This window comes from Salmo salar, chromosome 05 (assembly GCF_965601325.2).
Source record: "Salmo salar chromosome 05, fSalSal1, whole genome shotgun sequence".
NCBI lineage: Eukaryota > Metazoa > Chordata > Actinopteri > Salmoniformes > Salmonidae > Salmo > Salmo salar.
Genome location: NC_138295.1, coordinates 65,723,599 through 65,742,896, shown reverse-complemented (window position 1 = coordinate 65,742,896; position 19,298 = coordinate 65,723,599). Strand labels below are relative to the sequence as shown.

General features: G+C 42.5%; 2 protein-coding genes across 2 annotated transcripts; one reads left to right on the top strand and one right to left on the bottom strand.

The window, feature by feature from the left end:
- The first annotated feature begins 2,584 nt into the window (after positions 1-2,584).
- LOC106605535 (E3 ubiquitin-protein ligase rnf146-like) lies at positions 2,585-6,139 on the top strand. The gene is made up of 3 exons (XM_014201306.3): positions 2,585-2,670; positions 3,878-3,940; positions 4,107-6,139. The coding sequence occupies exon 3, from the start codon at positions 4,119-4,121 to the stop codon at positions 5,175-5,177; it is 1,059 nt and encodes a 352-aa protein (XP_014056781.2). The 5' UTR covers positions 2,585-2,670; positions 3,878-3,940; positions 4,107-4,118; the 3' UTR covers positions 5,178-6,139.
- A 1,905-nt stretch (positions 6,140-8,044) lies between these two features.
- Positions 8,045-18,826, bottom strand: LOC106605534 (matrilin-4). Its single transcript, XM_014201303.3, has 12 exons — positions 18,684-18,826; positions 17,142-17,281; positions 15,153-15,361; positions 13,986-14,349; positions 13,260-13,388; positions 12,168-12,290; positions 11,646-11,768; positions 11,356-11,478; positions 9,939-10,349; positions 9,654-9,806; positions 8,781-8,873; positions 8,045-8,536 (listed from the first exon to the last, which is right to left on the bottom strand). The coding sequence occupies exons 2-12, from the start codon at positions 17,278-17,280 to the stop codon at positions 8,481-8,483; spliced, it is 1,923 nt and encodes a 640-aa protein (XP_014056778.1). The 5' UTR covers position 17,281; positions 18,684-18,826; the 3' UTR covers positions 8,045-8,480.
- Positions 18,827-19,298: the final 472 nt, after the last annotated feature.

Genomic DNA, 19,298 nt, shown 5'->3' with positions numbered 1-19,298 from the left:
TAAATAGATGGTCATAGGCAGTCAAAGAACTGTCAGTGACATGCTGAATCAAACCCACCACAACCTTACTAACCCTTATTCATGAATCCAATTCCATTCCATTACACGTCCCGTTTAGCCTTGTGTGGGGAATGGCCCGACGCTCCGACCCTGGCCAAATGCTCTGTCTGAACGCAAATACAGTTTCGGAAACATTTGGAATTTAAGTTTCATATAATAGAGAAATATTTTATTATATCCAAAAGATACACTTACTGTACGCAGTTTAGGAAAGTTCCACCCAGTTGTATTTTGAGAAATACATGCGATCCAGTCGGAAATGTGGAATGGAATGGACCAATGGAAATGAGAGCGCAAGGTGAGAGGACGTGTGGTAGCACTTAAGTGTATCACAGTAAATGTATCTTTTGTATTTAATAACAATACAATTGAAAGAATCTTTCTCGCTTACATGAAAATGAAGTTCCAACGGTTTATAGAACCGTATTGCTAGAAGGATTAATAACGTTTCTAAACATTAAAACAGAGTGTTGGGATTGTAGTCATTGATCCAGCTGTTGTCCATACATTCAATTGAGAACTCAAGGGCTGGGTACACTGTAACTAAATATTGTTAACTGGTTCCACATCCTTTTTTTTGTTGGTTTACGCAACTTTTAATTTTTTGTTTTCCAACATGAGAAAACGTAGGCAAAAATTCAGTCAACTTAAAATGTGTTTGCTCAATTTTGTCTCATATGTAAACTAGAAAAGTATTATTTTACCAACAGAAAGAGGCTGTGTAAATAGCTACAGGCACAGTGCATTTCATTTCTTTATCTGACAGCTGATTACATTGGGCATGTTAATTTAAACAGTAATTGGTATTCAAACTCACAACCTCTTGATTCACAGCATACCAATTTTCCTGCTATGCCACCACGTCTGTGTCAATAACATATCTGACATACATGATTGCATGTTAATTTCTACAGTAATTATATTATTATATCCACTTTGGATTTGAACTTACAACCTCTTGGTTCACAGCATTCCAAACTTCCTGCCACGCCACCATGTCTTTGTCGTTAACGTATTCAGCTGTGTTTTAGGGAATGACGGCCTTTGTTCATTCCAAGATCCTAAAATATATTAAAACTATCTGGCTTATCATTTTTCTTTTATCTACAATTTAGGTCTGCCGTTAGGGCTCATGGTGTTCCTTGGCAGTCAGTTTTGACGCTACATCCTATGCATAAGATTTTGAATTTAAGATCGAAACAAAGGGTTTCCAAAATGTATCATTTATTTACTGTCAACTTCTTATAAACCTCTTCACTCTATACTCAGTGGAATAGAGACCTTCCAGGTTTGGATCAATGTTTTAGTTGGGACCCCGTGTAGTCTAAACAATCGTCTCGGTATCCTGATCACCAACGGATACATTATAATTTTGTACACAGCATTTATCAAACTCCTCGTAAACTGTATGATATGAACATTTTTAATGACGCTTCCTGTACATTGTGCCATCTTAATGAACCTGGTGCCTTTATACACATGGTTTGGGAATGCCGTCTGGTATCTATATTCTTGGATTAAATAGCTTTGAATTTGTCCACTCTGTTGTCAAAAAATATTCCTGCATCTCCTTTTGTTTTACTTTTGAATGATTTATCTGTTTTGCATTTATCTCTATGTCAGAAGCGCATTTTTCTCGCTGGCCTAACGGCTGCAAAAAAATGATTGCAGTACGATGGAAGCCTCCACACTCACTCTCTATCCGTCACTCGATCCTACATTTTTTTGTATGCAATTTATATGGAGCATTCAACTTCTCGCATTCATGGAACTAAAGAAGACACTTTGAACCAATGGCTTCTTGCCACTAAAAACACTTCGTGATGTGTTGCTCTTTATTTTATTTTGCTGCGCCACTCGGGAGCGGTAAGCACCACCAACATTAGACACAGAAACATCTAAAATTGCTTAAATAAGTAAATCAAATAAATCAGATTAATTGATGCTGATTGACACAGACATGGTGGTATAGCCGGAAAATTAGAATATTATGAACCAAGAGGTTGTGAGTTCAAATCCCAGGTGAGGACATGTTGGATAATAATTTATTCATAAATTAACATGCAGAGTGTGATCATATAAGTCAACGTGTATCAAATATGCAAGTTGAAAACATTGTATGGTAAAAGTGCTGTGTGTGTTACTACACTGAACAAAAATATAAATGCAACAATTTCAAGATTCTTTACAGTTCATATAAGGAAATCAATCAATTGAAATAAATGAATTAGGCTCTATTAATTTCACATGACTGGAAATACAGACCTACATCTGTTGTTCACAGATACCTTTTTTTTTTAATTGGGGAGTGGATCAGAAAACCAGTCAGCATGTGGAATAAGTGAAATAGTGAAATAAAGGTTAAAAAAAAATCTGTGGACTGACCAATGGTTTACACTAATGGGCGTTTTCTGATATCAAGGAACGCCCACATTGAGAAACGCCCCGAATTGCGGTCTGCAATTACTTCATTTTGCAGTAATGTCTCCGCTGAGTCGAGAATATTGTAATGTGCGTGTGCTGTGCGTGATTACGTCAATAAACGTAGTCATCATACGTTAACAGGCTGAACTTACTACGTTGCTTTTTGTGAAGGAGGAAAACAGACGGGTGAGTTTAACATAACATTTCTCGCCATTCAGCTGATTTAGATACATGTGTATGATTTATAATCAGTGTAATATTTAAAAATACAAGAGGCACACAATGACCGATAAATCTAACATGCGAAATGACAGTATCGGCTAAGAGAGAGAAGTGACTAGCTCTGTCTTTCTCGACTGAGACGGCAGGCTAACGTTAGCTAGCTATGTTGTCAGTCCTAGAAACTTGGATACAACAAGTCTCATTGTTTTGATTCCTTCTGAGGGTGGGTCACGTTAGTTCAAATCAAAGTTAGCAGACTAGCTAACGTCAGTTTGTCGCCGTTTCAATGCGAATAACAACACCAAATATATCAAAAATATTGTGGCCGTAGCTAGGTACGTTAATGTTATGTAAAAGGAGAATGCTGTTGAGTTTGCTAGCTCGGAGATTAGCCAACGTTAGCTAGCTACCTTGCTGACGATGGCTTACCCTCGAAGAACAAAACACCTACTGTTCGCTAGTTATCTTCGTTTTTGGTAGGACTGTATCACGATATTTTTTTCTATGTGAAAAATTAACATGAAGTAGACTCAACTTTTTGGTCCTTTACTAACCAGCTGTATGTAAAATAGTTAGCAATAGCTTAGAAAATAAATATTACACTGGATAATAAATAAATAAATGTGTCACTGGATGACAACAATGTTTTCAACATTAGGGCTGTTTTCCAAAATAAGTGCAATTTGTTTTGTTTCCATGCCACGATACTAACGAGTATCGCGATACAGGTATTGTCAGTTAGCTAGCTCACATACTGACCACACTGCTCGCGTTGCAAAATAAATGTAGACATACATGTTATTAAATCATTGCATCCACACTGCTCGCGCAGGTCTGCGTGGCCAGATGCTAAAATATAATAATTGGTTCTATTTATGATGCTAAAGTCCAGCCTCTCCCATCTCCTCATTGGTTTTTAGGAGCATATAACCACATGTTTCATTTTAGCTAGCTAAGCTTGCCCCATGTCATTGTTAACTCGCTAGGGTATCGGGACCCTGTTCTGGACTTCTTTTCATGATTTAGTTGAAAATAGTGTTTCAATTATCCAAAAACAATCGACTATTGATATCATCATTCCCGTACTATTTACTGTGTTTCCCGGAATCGGAAGTTCATATATCAATGAAAAAAAAAAATCTGTGCCATAACCTTTGTTTCCTTTTGGCAGTGAGACATTTGAACAACCACCAATAAGCCTAATGCTACAGCGGCAACATTAGCAGATATTACAGTAAGTAGCTACTACAGAATCTCTGCCTGTCCTGTGTGTAGCTAAATAAACTGCTTTAACTTGTTCAGTGTATTGGTTGATTTAATTTGACAACTATGATGCTAGTGGTTCGTATTAACATCCTTTTGTGTCCATAATGGTCTCTTTTCTTCCCCCCCACCCAAAGTACTTCCTAAGGATGGCTAGCTGCGGTGAGGTTGACCACTCTGTGAGCTCGCTCCCATCCAGTAAGAAGGGGAGTGGTGACTCTACCTGCTCTGGTTCCAGTGGCTCATCACCTGCCCTGCCTGCCCCAGAGTGTGCCATCTGCCTGCAGAGCTGTGTCCACCCTGTCCAGCTACCCTGCCGCCACGTCTTCTGCTTCCTGTGTGTGAAAGGGGCGTCCTGGCAGAGCAAGCGCTGTGCTCTCTGTAGACAGGAGGTTCCCGAGGACTTCCTGGAGCACCCCACTCTGCTGTCCCCCGAAGAGCTTAAGACCGGAGGGCGGGGTGCCACAGGGGACAACGCCTGGTACTACGAGGGGAGAAACGGCTGGTGGCAGTATGACGAGAGGACCAGCCGTGAGCTGGAGGACGCTTTCTCCAAGGGCAAGAAGACAGCCGAGATGCTGATAGCCGGGTTCCTGTACGTGGCCGACCTGGAGAACATGGTGCAGTACCGGCGCAATGAGCACGGCCGCCGCCGCAAGATAAAACGGGACGTTGTGGACATACCTAAGAAAGGGGTGGCGGGCCTCCGTCTGGACACCGAGGGCGGCACGCAGGGGTCCGCTGCGGCCGGGAGAGGGAACTCTGCAGACGGGGCTGATACTTCAGCAGCCTCAGTGCAGCAGGTTGCAGCAGCTCCAGCTGCTTCCACAGTCCTGTCTGCTCCTGCCAGGCCTCCCACCTCTCTGGGGGGCCAACCTGGCAGCCCCTCCCTGGTGGACACCCTGGCCCTGCTCCACATCAGCCCCACAGATGCGCCAGAGAGGGCTGAGGTCGGGGAGGGAGAGGAGGGGGAAGAGGAGGCCACCGCCACACCCTCCATGTCATCTGGTCCTAACACCTCTATGGATGGGTCTGGGGACTGGAGCGATGATGAGGAGGAGGGGGATGGGGAGGCAGTGGAGCCCCGGGAGCAGAGACTGCGTTTGGGGGAGAGCCCGGAGGACCGGTCCCCCCCTGGGGCTGAGGCCTCCAGCAACAGCAGCAGTGTGAGGTCGCGAAGGCCTGACGGCCAGTGTACTGAAGTGTGAGCTCAACTCATCATGAACCTCTCTGCACTGTAGCTAACATTCTCAGCTAACATAGGACTCTGAAACAGATTCAAACCAACCCCCGCATACAACCATCTCAAGGCAAGGAGACACTCCCATTATATTAGACTTTAAAGATGAAAATTTGTTATAGTCTAAATTTACTGGTGGGCATTAGTAACAAAGTCTTTACCCATACAACTTGTTAATTGAGCGTTGAATTGTTGTTTCGTGTAAGTTGTTGGGATGTTTGAATGTCCCCATGCCTCCAGACAGTGTGTGATGCAGCCGTGTTGAAAGATGGAGACTTATTATTTTCAAAGACATGCATTTAACTGAATCAGGTAGCGGCCTCTTATCAGCTAATCAACAGTTGTTTTGATCAGATCAGTGGTTCAGTGTTTTCCTGTCTCTGCAGCAGCTTGGTGTGTTGAGTTCTAGGCTGCTCCAAAGTGATTAACACCATGCTCCATGACCTCTGATCAAAAAGGTCAGTAGACAACATTTTCATTTGTTTCAAAAGTGAAGCATGTTCATAGTGTTCAGTTGCCGATTTATTCATCTGAAATGCTAGTCTGTTTCATAACGTGTGCATGTGTTCTAAGAGAGGGGTTGGATTCTTAAACACTACTGGTGAAGAAGAGGACTGGTGTTTTTGACTTTAGTTTAACTGTTTGTTTTTACTTTGTTAACCTATGGTTGTAAATTCTATTGTGTGATTACTAAGACGGTAAGAGAAGAGCAACGGTTGCTAGGTGGCTTGCTGGCTGTCTCCTGCAAAACATTTGAAGTTTTAAATGTTATTGTTTTTATATTTCTTACCAGCTGAATGTCATTGTCATCTGTTCAGCTCAATTTTACTATCATTATAATAACCTTTACTTTCTGTAATGATTTTTGGTTTGTAATCTTTTACATGGTATGTCATTTTAAATAAAATGTGTGTGTTCATCAACCCAAAACGTTGATTGGAAGTATTGTTTTTGTTGGATGAAGCCAAAAGGCGAGCTGATCACATGCCAACACAACTAGCGACGTCATGCAAAATACTGCAAGAAATAATCTGTCTTGTATCAAATCTGTTCATAATGTATTTTTTCCCCCTGATATTTCTCATGTGACAACTCTACATTATATAAACAACTATGTGGACACCCCTTAAAATTTGTGGATTTCGGTCACAACCGTTGCTGACGGGTGTATAAAATTGGGCACACAGCCATGCGTTCTCCTTAGACAAACATTGTCAGTAGAATCGCCTTACTGAACAGATCAGTGACTTTTAACGTGCCACCATCATAGGATGCCACCTTTCCAACAAGTCAAATGTCTACCCTGCTAGAGCTGCCCAGGTCAACTGTAAGTGCTGTTATTGTGAAGTGGAAACGTATAGGAGCAACAACGGCTCAGCCGCAAAGGGATAGGCCACACAAGCTCACGGAACGGGACTACTGAAGTGTGTAAAAATCCTCTGTCCTAGGTTGCAACACTCACTACCGAGTTCCAAACTGCCTCTGGAAGCAACGTCAGCACAAGAACTGTTAGTTGGGAGCTTCATTCAATGGGTTTCCATGGCTGAGCAGCGGCACACAAGCCTTCGATCAGTTTGGGGAAGACCATTTCCTGTTTCAGCATGACAATGCCCCCCGTGCACAAGGCGAAGTCCATACAGAAATGGTTTGTCGAGATCAGTGTGGAAGAACTTGACCCGCCTGCACAGAGCCCTGACCTCAACTCCATCAAACACCTTTGGGAGGAATTGGAACACTGACTGCGAGCCAGGGCTATTCGCCCAACCTTACTAATGCTCTTGTGGCTGAATGGAAGCAAGTCCCGCAGCAATGTTCCAACATCTAGTGAAACCCTTCCCGGAAGAGTGGAGGCTGTTATAGCAGCAAAGGGGGGACCAACTCCATATTAATGTCCATACTTTTGGTCATGTAGTGTACCTCACCACTTGCTAATACCATGCACCTGCTGTTCCTGCCCTGCACAGTTCCACTTGGTGCAGTGTAGCGTACCTACTTCAGCGGACAGGTTCCAACCCTCTCTGAATTCATCTCACACCCTGGTTTGATATTCTGATCACAGTGTATCTGTAAGCAACACCAAAGCCTGGTGTTTGGCCAGGAACAGGAAACACATGACTTTTGTAAAGCGACGGGAGAGGAGACAAAAGGCCTGGTGGGTTGCATCCAAAATGGCTCCCTATTTAGTGCACTACCTTTGACCAGGGCCCACTATGTAGGGAATAGGGTGCCATTTGGGACGTACCCCTGGCGGTGTGTTATCCAGGGACCAGATACCTGCCGGCTAGGTTCACACCATAGTGAAGTTTGATCTATCAGGGAGGGAAAAGGAGCGGCTGACTCTAGCCTAGATCTATGCAGCAGGATAAACACAGAAAGTTTCATTGTTAGATTATTCAGAATTCACATGAATTGGAATGTCATGGATCTCCTTCCCTGGTTGAAAAAGAACACACCATCGGCATTGTACATTTATTGGAACAGCAGGACAGATGGAGAATTCTTCCTCAGGCCTGCAAATAGTTATCAGAGACAGATAAAGTAGTGGGGCATCTACTGTAGTTGGTAGAGAGTTGTGTGGTATTGAGGTCTCTTGATGAATTTATAGATGGGTCTATATGACCTAGTCTATTAACTGGAGAACGAGAACTCCCCACTGTAGTGGGCTGGATAGAGAATCCTCTTCTTGTTACTCTCACTATCTCTCTGTGTGTGCTATTGTTCGGCTCAGTCTTGGGGGTGGGGTTGGAAATTGCAGCAGTAAGACCACTATGTTTGTTTCTAATGTTTTATACAAAAACCTTGTCGGGTTTGGTGTTCCGAAAAGTACAATACAAGCAAGATCAACAGGGATTTTATTCAGAACAGCAATAGAAAGTATTTAGCTTGAAATACAAAGTGATTTTACTTTGATTTGTCATTACAAAATGTTGTACTGTATCTTATGCGAGTTGTATTTGGATCTATAAATTGCAGTTGTCTGCCAAATAACATTTTACTTTTAAAAATAAACACATGATACCTGAATGTAGCAAAGATATACAGTATTTTTGGCTTCACTTAATCCAGTCCACAGCCACATGCATAAATGCATAGTTTTGTTCAGAATATAAGTAGCAGTTACTGTAGAAAATATTCCATATTATATTTCAGTGTAGCTTGTTGAAATAGCTTAAAGTTTTCCCTTGAACTTTAGTAATGCTCTTGCACCGCAGGCCGGTTGAGAAGAATCCGTTGAGGACGAACAGATGAAAACAATGTCTTTGTCCTTCCTTCATTTGTGTCCAAGCTGATTCTCAAGGGTCTCCATCCTTTTTGACACAACATCAAGTATTTACACATTAAGGAAGTTATTGATTTTAAACTAAACACATTTTTAAAGATACTGTGTGCATCCTAAATGGCAGCCTATTTCCTTTATAGTGCACTACTTTTGACCAGGACTGATAGGACTCTAGTCAAAAGTAGCACACTCTACAGGTAATAGGGTACCATTTGGAAAGCATTCAATGTCATGGCAATATTAAAGATCTTATCTAAAGTATGTACACCACCACAGGGCTGTAAAGGATATTATTCTGGGTCAGTCTCCTAAGCTGTTCGTTGACCTGCCTCTGGAAGAGCATCACGTTCTCACACTTACACATATCTTGAGGGGAGGGTTTCTCTGTTCACAGGCAGACACGGTATGGATTGTCTTTTAGGAACAGACTGACACAGATCAAGTGCAATACAATTATTCATTCCCAGAGCCTCACAACATACTGTACAATGATAGGCCTCCAATGGTATGGTTTCTGTTGTACTTCATAAAATCACCTGCAGGTGGCAGAGATGCACAGCATTTTCCCCCTGAAAATAAAGTACTTACCGGCTCCTCAATAAATTATTCCTGAAATGCAGTGCATGAGAGAAAATCGATCTAACACACATTATAAACTGGGTGGTTCAAGCCCTGAATGCTGATTGGCTGACAGCCGTGGTATACCACGGGTACGACAAAACATTTATTTTGAATCCTGTAATTACGCTAGTAACCAGTTGATAATAGCAATAAGGCACCTCGGGGGTTTATGGTATATTGCCAATATACCACGGCTAAGGGCTGTATACAGGCACTCTGCGTTGCATCGTGCATAAGCACAGCCCTTAGCCGTGGTATATTGGCCATATACCACACCCCCTCAGACCTTATTGCTTAAGTATAAAACATGATATGGAAGACTATAAGCACCACCTTTATAAACAATCTGATTCGTTTTAAGACTTTAGATGGGTTTTGGGGCATTTTTGTTTTAGTATATGTATTTATAGAATTCATAATTTATTCAAGATGAGAGGATGTGTGTACTGTGCAGGAAAAGTGTGAGAAATAATTAATATTATGTAGCTGTGATGGATCTTTAATAAGAAAGTTATTTTAGAGTGTGTTTTATTCATTGGGTACCTTTACATATCCGTGACTTCAATTTGTCTGTAATTTCTCCCATGTTGCTAAAATCTTCAGCATAGTACAAATGCTTATCATCTGGCTCGGAAGCAATTTCCCTGAGCTCCTCTTCGATGGCTTTACCAACACCAAGTGCATATATCGTGATACCTGGGGACGGTGAAGCAGGTCAGAAGGAAGTGAATGAATGACTCCTTTAAGAGAAGATGGTACTCTATTAAAGGCTCTTTAAATCTCTGCAATCAGATCAAGTTCAGCAAACACAACGTAAAGAAACCGTACCAGCATCCTTTGCCTTAGTGGCCCATTTCGACACGTCATCCTGGGATCGTCCGTCGGTGAACACGATGCTGACCCGTGGTATGTCGGGCCTGGCCCCCTCCTTGGCAGAGAAGCTGTGCTCAAACATGTGGTGCAGGGCAGCACCCGTCATGGATCCTCTGCCCATGTACTGCATCTGCGACACGGCCCTGTTGATGTCCCGGCCTGAGCTATACTGACCCAGGATGAACTCTGTGCGGACCTTACTGGAGTACTGCAGCAGCCCCACGTGGGTGCCCGTGCCGGACACGTCCAGAGAGTCCACGATGCCGTTCACAAACTTCTTGACCAGCTCAAAGTTGGCCGGTCCCAGGCTCTTAGAGCCGTCAATTACAAATACCAGATCCATCACTCCATCTCCACACACTGCCTCTGCCATAGTAGAGACAAATAGTGTTGAGTCAATTCATGATGCCCCAAATAAACTATACCATGGCAAGACAGCAGCAGAAAGTACTAGCCTACATTACTTAAACGATGTCGCTGATAGGCTAATAACTGGCTCATTTTACAATGGTCCAACATAATGAAGACCTGTGTGCCGTTCAGGGGCACAACTTTGGTTTTAGAAGTGACGGGGACATATTATTGTTATTATTCTTTTACATTTTGTTATCCAGTCAGATAAACACTCCCAACAGCATACCTGACCGTTCGGAGGCGTCCGCATGGTCCTAAAGCACACTGTTGTTTTGTTTTGTATTACATTCCAATGATAAAACTGGGGGGGGGGGGGAATGCAATTTCAGAATGTGAAGGGGACATGTCCCCCCCATCCCCAGTGAAAGTTACGCCCCTAGTGCAGGTCATATTGAATAGTAATAAGGATAATTCTCATTAATAATGGAAATGTGTGTTCTCTACTCTACTCCAGGCTTCATGGTTCCAAAGACAGTCATTTTAATGCAACATTGGGTAATAATGTGCATGAATATCCATCTACCTACCTATCGAGAACTACTCTTTATTCCTTCATGACATGTGCCTGTTACTGTCAAACAGTATGGAATATTCCTCTTAATCCAGGAAAAGAACACCCTGGACTAGAGGGAGCATCAGGATTAACCATGACCTCATAATCACACTCATCCAAATTATGTAACATATAAATACCAGGATGGAAAAACACTCAGTCACAGTCAGACCTATTATGAAAGAGGCAGTTAGGTGTATATGTGAAGGCAGTCCAACTTCCCTCAGTCACATAACCATTAATACGTAACACATTCATTCTAACAAATCAATTTAAAGGGATGTGAATCCATTGGGCCAAAACAGCATTATGCATAGAGAAGATCCTCTCATTACTGTGCAATGTCCAAAAGATCTGTTACCGCACAGCTGATAGTAAGACATGGAAGCATGGCCATGGACTTACTCTTGCAGGTTCTGTTATCAGGTCTGAGTTTGTAGCCTTCTCGACATCTACACACAAATGAATCTTCAGTGTTCACACAGTCATGCTCACACCCATGGTTACCAAGGGAACATGGATCAAGCTCTGCAGTGAGTAAAAGTGATCAGACCCAGTTGTTGAGGTCAATAAGCAAGACTTGCTAGTATGTTTAAATCTAAGTAAAATGTTGAATAAAATGTGGAATTATATTTCTGTGTATTAGGTGAGACTGAGAGCACACACTATTCTAATGTGAAGCAGGTGAGACTTACTTTTGCAGGTTTTATTATCAGGTCTGATTATGTAGCCTTCACGGCACTTACAGAAAAATACATCTTCAGTGTTCACACACTCATGTTCACACCCATGGTCGCCAAGAGCACAGCGGTCAATCTCTGAGAGGTGTTAGTCACATCGGATACAGAGATAGAAACAAGGCAGGAGAGAGAAAGGGACAAAGCATACTAATATTGTTTCAGGGAATTAACACTTCGACACTGTTATATAGAAATATAACAGTGACTCACATATTCACTACATTCAACAAATAAATACATTACAAATGTTTTCCTCAACACTGCCCACACAGTGAGCACAGCACTCTGTTGTTGAGTCCTCCAGGGACTGATATGTTGAATGAACAGTTTATGATTGGTTGATTTGTTAGATTAAATCTATTTTAAACCATTTTTAGAGGTGTACTGGCACTGCCATCTCAGGAGGGGGAGGTTGAGTACAGTGTTGTTAATAGCACAGTAACACAGTTCATATAACCAGAGGAGTGATGAACTTACTGCTGCAGGTCTTGCCATCGAGGTTGAGAACATAGCCCCTCGTGCATCTACAGATGTAGGACTCAGGAGAGCTGACACAGTCATGCTGACAGCCATGGTTCCCCAGGTCACAGTAATCTATTTCTGAGGGGAAAAGGTAGAGACACACATAGATTGGCTTGAATTCATACATTATTCTCAGGATGTTAACAAGAGATAAAGGAGTGAATAGGTGCCTTTAATTTAGAATTTTTTTCTTCTCCCTGTAATACCAGTTGTTTCTGCCTATTTGTTTTAAGCGCTTACAGTTTTGATTAACCCACAGGACTCTGAAATCAATATCCAAAATGTGTTAGGATTGTAATACACTCAAGAGGTGTGCTTTCTGAAGTTAATAAAAATGTTTATTGTGCAATTTACATCGGAACATACACTCTTAGAAAAAAAAGGTGCTATCTAGAACCAAAAAGGGTTGTTCGGCTGTCCCCACAGGAGAACCCTTTGAAGAACCCCTTTTGGGTTCCATGTAGAACCCTTTCCACAGATCAAACCAGATGGAAGCCTGGCTGTGTTATGATCCCTTGGTATTCTGACACCCTGGACACACTCCCCCATATGTCAGCAGCCAGTGAGATGATTCAAAAAGCACACTTCCTCTTGGAGATCTCCCCTATGCTACTCTGAAGTCTGAAGTTCCACTAGAGAACTAGGGGCATGTCCAAATGTGGGTGGACTTGGACCTCCGTCTGGCAACAATATAGACCAAATACTGTATTAGAGTTGGACTGATCTGGGACATTCATCCCTTCAACTGCTTAAAGAACTGATTGTGAACACTACAATAGTCAAGCATAGTTACATCACTGAGCCAGTCCATGGACTGAAATGTAACCCAAAACAAATTATTTATTGTTTTCAGTATAATAGACCATCAGATTTGAGCAATGAAAGGACAGGTGGAAATCTGGAATTCAGGTTAACCTTCACAAGCAGATAAATTACTTGTTTTCAGAGTAAATTCATCGTTTTTTTCTATGTTAACTTTAGTCATAACCACAAAAAATAAATAAATAAAGAGCGAACGAACGGTAGAGGAAAAATGAAGAATCTCACTTCGGCACGTTCTCGCGTCCTCGCTGAGTTCATACCCAAGCCTGCAGCGGCACTCGTAGCCGGGTACCCCTGGCACATTGGCACAGATATGGGCACAGCCATGGTCCATCACATCACACGGGTCTTCCGCTACAGAACCAGGAGGACCACAACATAGGCAAAGACAGGATTTAATGCTACTGCTGTAGCTAACCCTTACCCTAACCCTTACCCTAACCCTTACCCTAACCCTAACCCTTACCCTATGCCTCTGCTGCTGCTCCTGCTATTCTACCAGCCCTAGCACTGCACCGTCTCAGGCAAACCCTAACCCAGCCAGCTAGACCCCACTGATTCTGATTTACACCACTGACTTTTTTCCTTGTTCCCCACTAGTGAATTTGTCTGTCCAAAAGCAACATATTTCCATGTTCTTAGTCAAATGATGTGGTCAAGCCTGTTATAATAGAGTTGAGCACAGTCGACTAAGTTGCTCACTCACTGCGGCAGGTCTTGCCATCAGAGTTAAGGGTGTAACCCTTTCTACACCGGCACATGTAGGAGGCTGGGGTGCTCACACAGAGGTGATCACACTGATGGTCCATCACAGAGCACAGGTCTGTACCTAATACATACACATACACACACATACACACACACATCCATACAAATAATACATCCTTAGAATCTCCATCAATATAATAATTAAAGCACGAGTGTATCGAGAGATGAACAGAGAGAAAACACCTCCACACAGATTGGACTGGAAGACAGAGGTGAGGGTCTCTATCTGGCTGAAGTTGGCCACCAGGTACACATGCTCCGAGTGGGGCTCACTCCCGATGGCCCGCAGCGTGTTCATATCCACCCTGCCCACACCGATGGCGAAGATCTGGATGCCCGCCTGCCGGGCCTGTGCCGCCACCTCCTCCACCGTGTCCTGGGGGCGCCCGTCCGTTACGATCATGGCGATGCGGGGGATGTGCATGTCGGCGGGCCGGGCGCCCTCTGGCTCAGTGAAGGCTGTCTCCATGGTGTACTGGATAGCCAGGCCGGTCATGGTGCCGGAGGCCAGGTGGTCCATCGCCTTCACCGCCCGCTCCACATCTGCCTTGAATACAACAGTTCTGTGTTTGTTAATGTGGGCGGGTTAGTTTTTTGGGGATTCTTGTTACAAACTGTTTCTGAGAAACTGTACTTAGAAAACCAAATAAACATATTGCAAAAAGAATAGAACAGTCCTGAATAGTCCATCTGTTTCTTCTGCTCCCAGTCTCACCACACGGCACACATTTGGGAGGAAGGAAGTTCAGCCACATTGCAACATCCCGATGGGTAGAAGGACTTTGCTCAAGGGCACAATGGCTATTCAGCTAAGTGCATTGAGAGAGAGAACCTGTTCTCTAGGCTACCTTGTTGCTGTTGGTGTCGAGACAGAACTTGTTCCCCAAACTATATTCTCAGGGGGAAAAATGGTTTCAGAAGGGTTCTTCAGCTGTCCCCATAGGAGAACACTTTTTGGTTCCAAGTAAAAAACTATTTTTGTCTCCACGTAGAACCATTTTGGGTTCCATGTAGAACCCTCTGTGGAAAGGTTTTTTAAATGGAACCCAAAATGGTTCTACTTGGAACCAAAATGGTTCTACCTGGAGCCAAAAAGGGTTTCACCTCGAACCAAAAAGGGACAGCCGAAGAACCCTTTAGGAACCCTAGTAAGAGTGTAGTATAGGGAGAAGGTGTTCTTCAAAAGGTTCTCCTATGGGAACAGCTGAAGAACCCTTTTAGGTTCCAGATAGCACATTGTTTTCTAAGAGTGTACCTTGCTGTTGTAGGTGTTGAGACATAACTCGTTCCCCAGGCCACCTTGCTGCGGTAGGTGTTATGGGATAACTTGTTCCCTAGGGCCTAGACTACCTTTCTGCTGTAGGTGTTGAGGGAGAACTCGTTCTGCACCACGCTGCCGTACTGCAGCAGCCCGACGCGCGTCGCCTCCGGCCCCACATCCAGGAAGGCCAGGATGTTGGTGATGAAGATCTTGACCTTCTCGTAGTCGCTGGGACGCACGCTGCGGGAGCTATCGATGATGAACACAAAATCCAGGGGCTTCCCTTTACACAGGCTCTCTGGGGAAAGACACAGGCATTACTGGAGGTACAGTAGACCAGGCCTACTATATGTGATAATTACACAGGCTCTCTGGGGGAGAACACAAAGAAAGCCTTAATGGAAGTATTGTACTGTATATAGGCTTAATGTAACTCTAATATAGTATTTACAGGGGCTCTCTGAGGAACATACAGATAATCTGACTGGAAGTAGTCTTACTATACTGTATATAACTGATATTTACATGGGCTCTCTGTATGAAGAAACCAAAAGTTGGGTCTTACTTAAAGTACTGTAGTACATAATTCTGACACTATCTGGTTGATTCTTTCTTTTTGAGTTTGGACAGTGATTATTACTTTGTGTGCTCAGTCAGTCTGAGAGCAGAGGAAAGATTCTGAGTTCTCTAGTCTCCAGTAATAATCTGTAGGTCAGTCAACACTAAACTAAGCCTGGGAAAAGACAAGAAGAAACACTTCTACATTCTCATATATTCCTCTAGAGAGGACCAGTTTCCCTGGTCAGACATTCATTTCACATTATCTTTACTGTGAGGGGAAATACAGACCTATTATGAATATACATACTGTACATGTGCACACACATATGGTCTGTATATTCCATTATATTGTACTGTATGTCCCATTATATTGTACTGTATGTCCCATTATATTGTACTGTATGTTACATTATATTGTACTGTATGTCCCATTATATTGTACTATATATTCCATTATATTGTACTCTATATTCCATAATATTGTACTCTATATTCCATTATATTGTACTGTATATTCCATTATATTGTACTCTATATTCCATTATATTGTACTCTATATTCCATTATATTGTACTCTATATTCCATTATATTGTACTGTATGTCCCATTATATTGTACTGTATGTCCCATTATATTTATTGTACTGTATATTCCATTATATTGTACTGTATATTCCATTATGTTGTACTGTATATTCCATTATATTGCACCGTATGTCCCATTATATTGTACTATATGTCCCATTATATTGTGCTATATGTCCCATTATATTGTACTGTATATTCCATTATATTGTACTCTATATTCCAATATATTGTACTCTATATTCCATTATATTGTACTGTATGTCCCATTATATTGTACTGTATGTCCCATTATATTGTACTGTATATTCCTTTATATTGTACTGTAAATCCCATTATATTGTACTGTAAATCACATTATATTTATTGTATGTCCCATTATATTTATTGAACTGTATATTCCATTATATTGTACTGTATATTCCATTATCTTGTGCTGTATGTCCCATTATATTGTACTATATGTCCCCCCACTGTAGTACTGTGCGCCTCCAATAGTCTGTTCTGGACTTGGGGATTGTGAAGAGACCTCTGGTGGCATGTCTTGTGGGGTATGCATGGGTGTCTGAGCTGTGGGCTAGTAGTTTAAACAGACACCTCGTGCATTCAGCATGTCAACACTTCTTACAAAAACAAGTAGTGATGAAGTCAATCTCTCCTTCACTTTTAGCCATGAGAGATGTACATGCATATTATTAATGTTAGCTCTTCGTGTACATTTAAGGGCCAGCCGTGCTGCCCTGTTCTGAGACAATTGTAATTTTCCGAGGTCCATCTTTGTGGCACCTGACCGCACGACTGAACAGTAGTCCAGGTGTGACAAAACTAGGACCTGTAGGACCTGCCTTGTTGATAGTGTTGATTGTGACACAAACCACAGTATTTAGCTAGCCCCACATTTCCTTTAGTACCAGTAATCTCTGCTGGTCTTACCCACTGAGTTGGACTGGACGGCCGAGTCATTGCGTCCTCTGGACAGGACGGATGGTCTGGGACGGCGTCTGTCACTGGGGTCCACTCGGACTGCATCGCAGCAGAGCAGGCAAAAGAGCCCGAGGGTCAGAGACCTCATCCTTGACCAGGGGGACCCACGGACAAATGTGTGGACAGACAGACAGCAGCTGGTAAAACAATTGCAGAGACAACCAACTCAACCTCCAGTCACCTCATTAACCCAGAATGGTTGCCATGTCACAGCCGTACAGTACGATTAGGGCTTTGTCCCAAATGGCCCCCTATTGTCTATAATGGTCAAAAGTAGTGCACTTTATAGGGAAAATGGTGCCACTTAAGACGCAGCCTACAGCTACAACGTATACAGCACATTCCAGACCCACGCTACCAGTGAGGGAGGTCCACAATCTAATACAAAAACATGCACCAGTTCCCTTCACTTTATGAGCTGAAATGTAACATTGGCTGCTCCTGGGTGTCTTCCCACAGAGTTATTAATACATGGAACAAAACTCCACTCTGAGTTGAGATGTTTAGGTGATACAGGTGGTTTGCAGTGATTTAAAGTGGTCCATAATACACAGCAAACTGTTCCTCTGTCAGCTCTCTGCAGAGCCATCTGTTATTGTTCCCATTTAGACCGCTTCATACACCCTGCTGCTACACACAACACACAGGCAGCTGTTGACTGTACAGGCCATTCTTGAAGACATACAGTAGTTGTGTTCCATAGCTTAAAGAGACATAGCCATGCCCATTCTAGAACACATATACCTGTGTTCCATTTAACTAGGCAAGTCAGTTAGGAACAAATTCTTATTTACAATGACGGCCTACACCGGCCAAACCCAGATGGCGCTGGGCCAATTGTGCGCCGCCCTATGGGACTCTCAATCACAACCGGTTGTGATACAACCTGGATTCAGGGTATCTGTAGTGACGCCTTAGGGCCTGAGATGCAGTGCCCGAGTGACAAGCTGATTACACTGAGTTGTTCCTTAGTCTGTTCACAGGTCTGAGCTGCAAAGGTGTATTAGACATGTTTATGATGACTGTCAGTGACCTGAAGCAAGCAGGGTCACACGCTCATGGAACATCCTGTTCAACTACCACAGCTGCACAAGCATTAGGTACGTGAAAGCAAGTGAAAACAAGAGCCAGCACATGCCAGAGATCGATACAACAGCTGTTACTATTACTCATTCAGTCTGAACTTGAAAAGGAAGATGGACCATATACAAGTGGAGTCCTAAAAAAACATAATTACAAACTACAGTATTTTTTTTTCGTTTTGTCATGGCCGTATTGTATCTTGTCATCTTATGTTGAATCTCAATCAAACACAGTCTGATGTGGAATCTGAATCATGTTTACTATAGGTTTACTTCTATTAAAAAAATGTAAGTCATCTTCGAGCTCAGATTCTGTGTGGTAAACACTACATCTGTCATGGGGTTTCATGCTGCAGTGTGACATCACTACCTATTGAAAATAACACCAAAATATCAAAAGTCTCCTTACCTTAATATCACAATAAAGTTTTGTGAAAAGATCTGTCAGTATATCTAAATTAAATGTTTTAAAAAGAAGTAAAGCAGGAAAAGGAAATCCACCTGGGCGAGTGAGTCAAGCTGGTGACTGTTGTGGTTGTGCAGTCAGTCAGAGAATATGCAGATGTCCTTTAGCTTTCTCTCCCTCTCTCTCTTTGCACATGCATTAGACTTGCCCCCTCTCCTCTGGGACTGACTGCTTCTGTATTTACTCTTAGCTGCCTTACCTCAGTCAGGCTCTAACCTGGGAAGGGAAGCCTCATATTTGAGACATTATTTGGAGAGAAAAAAATTGTATGGATCAAATCTTCATGTTTTCATACAGTAGGTTATCAGTTTAAACTATCATTTAAGTATGTGAATCACAAACAAGACATCTTCAACTGAGCCGACTAAGCATTTTGGTAACCATAAATATGTGAAATAGTGACCCTTAATCAAACAGATATCCCATCTATTGTTCTTACATCTGACAAATAGCGTTGTGAAAAGGCGATAAGTGTCTCTACAACTCAACTGTACATTTTTCAAAGTAAATGACAAGCGTATTGTTTTGCCAATGGTCAGATAGTTCAACTACTGTACT

Excerpts from the sequence above, each read along its gene's own strand:
- LOC106605535 (XM_014201306.3), top strand. The coding sequence starts at position 4,119 with ATGGCTAGCTGCGGTGAGGTTGACCACTCTGTGAGCTCGCTCCCATCC.
- LOC106605534 (XM_014201303.3), bottom strand. The coding sequence starts at position 17,280 with ATGAGGTCTCTGACCCTCGGGCTCTTTTGCCTGCTCTGCTGCGATGCA. Across the intron at positions 14,350-15,152 it reads TCAACACCTACAGCAGAAAG|GCAGATGTGGAGCGGGCGGT; the intron begins GTAGTCTAGGCC and ends GTTGTATTCAAG. Across the intron at positions 12,291-13,259 it reads GGACGCGAGAACGTGCCGAA|AAATAGATTACTGTGACCTG; the intron begins GTGAGATTCTTC and ends TTTTCCCCTCAG.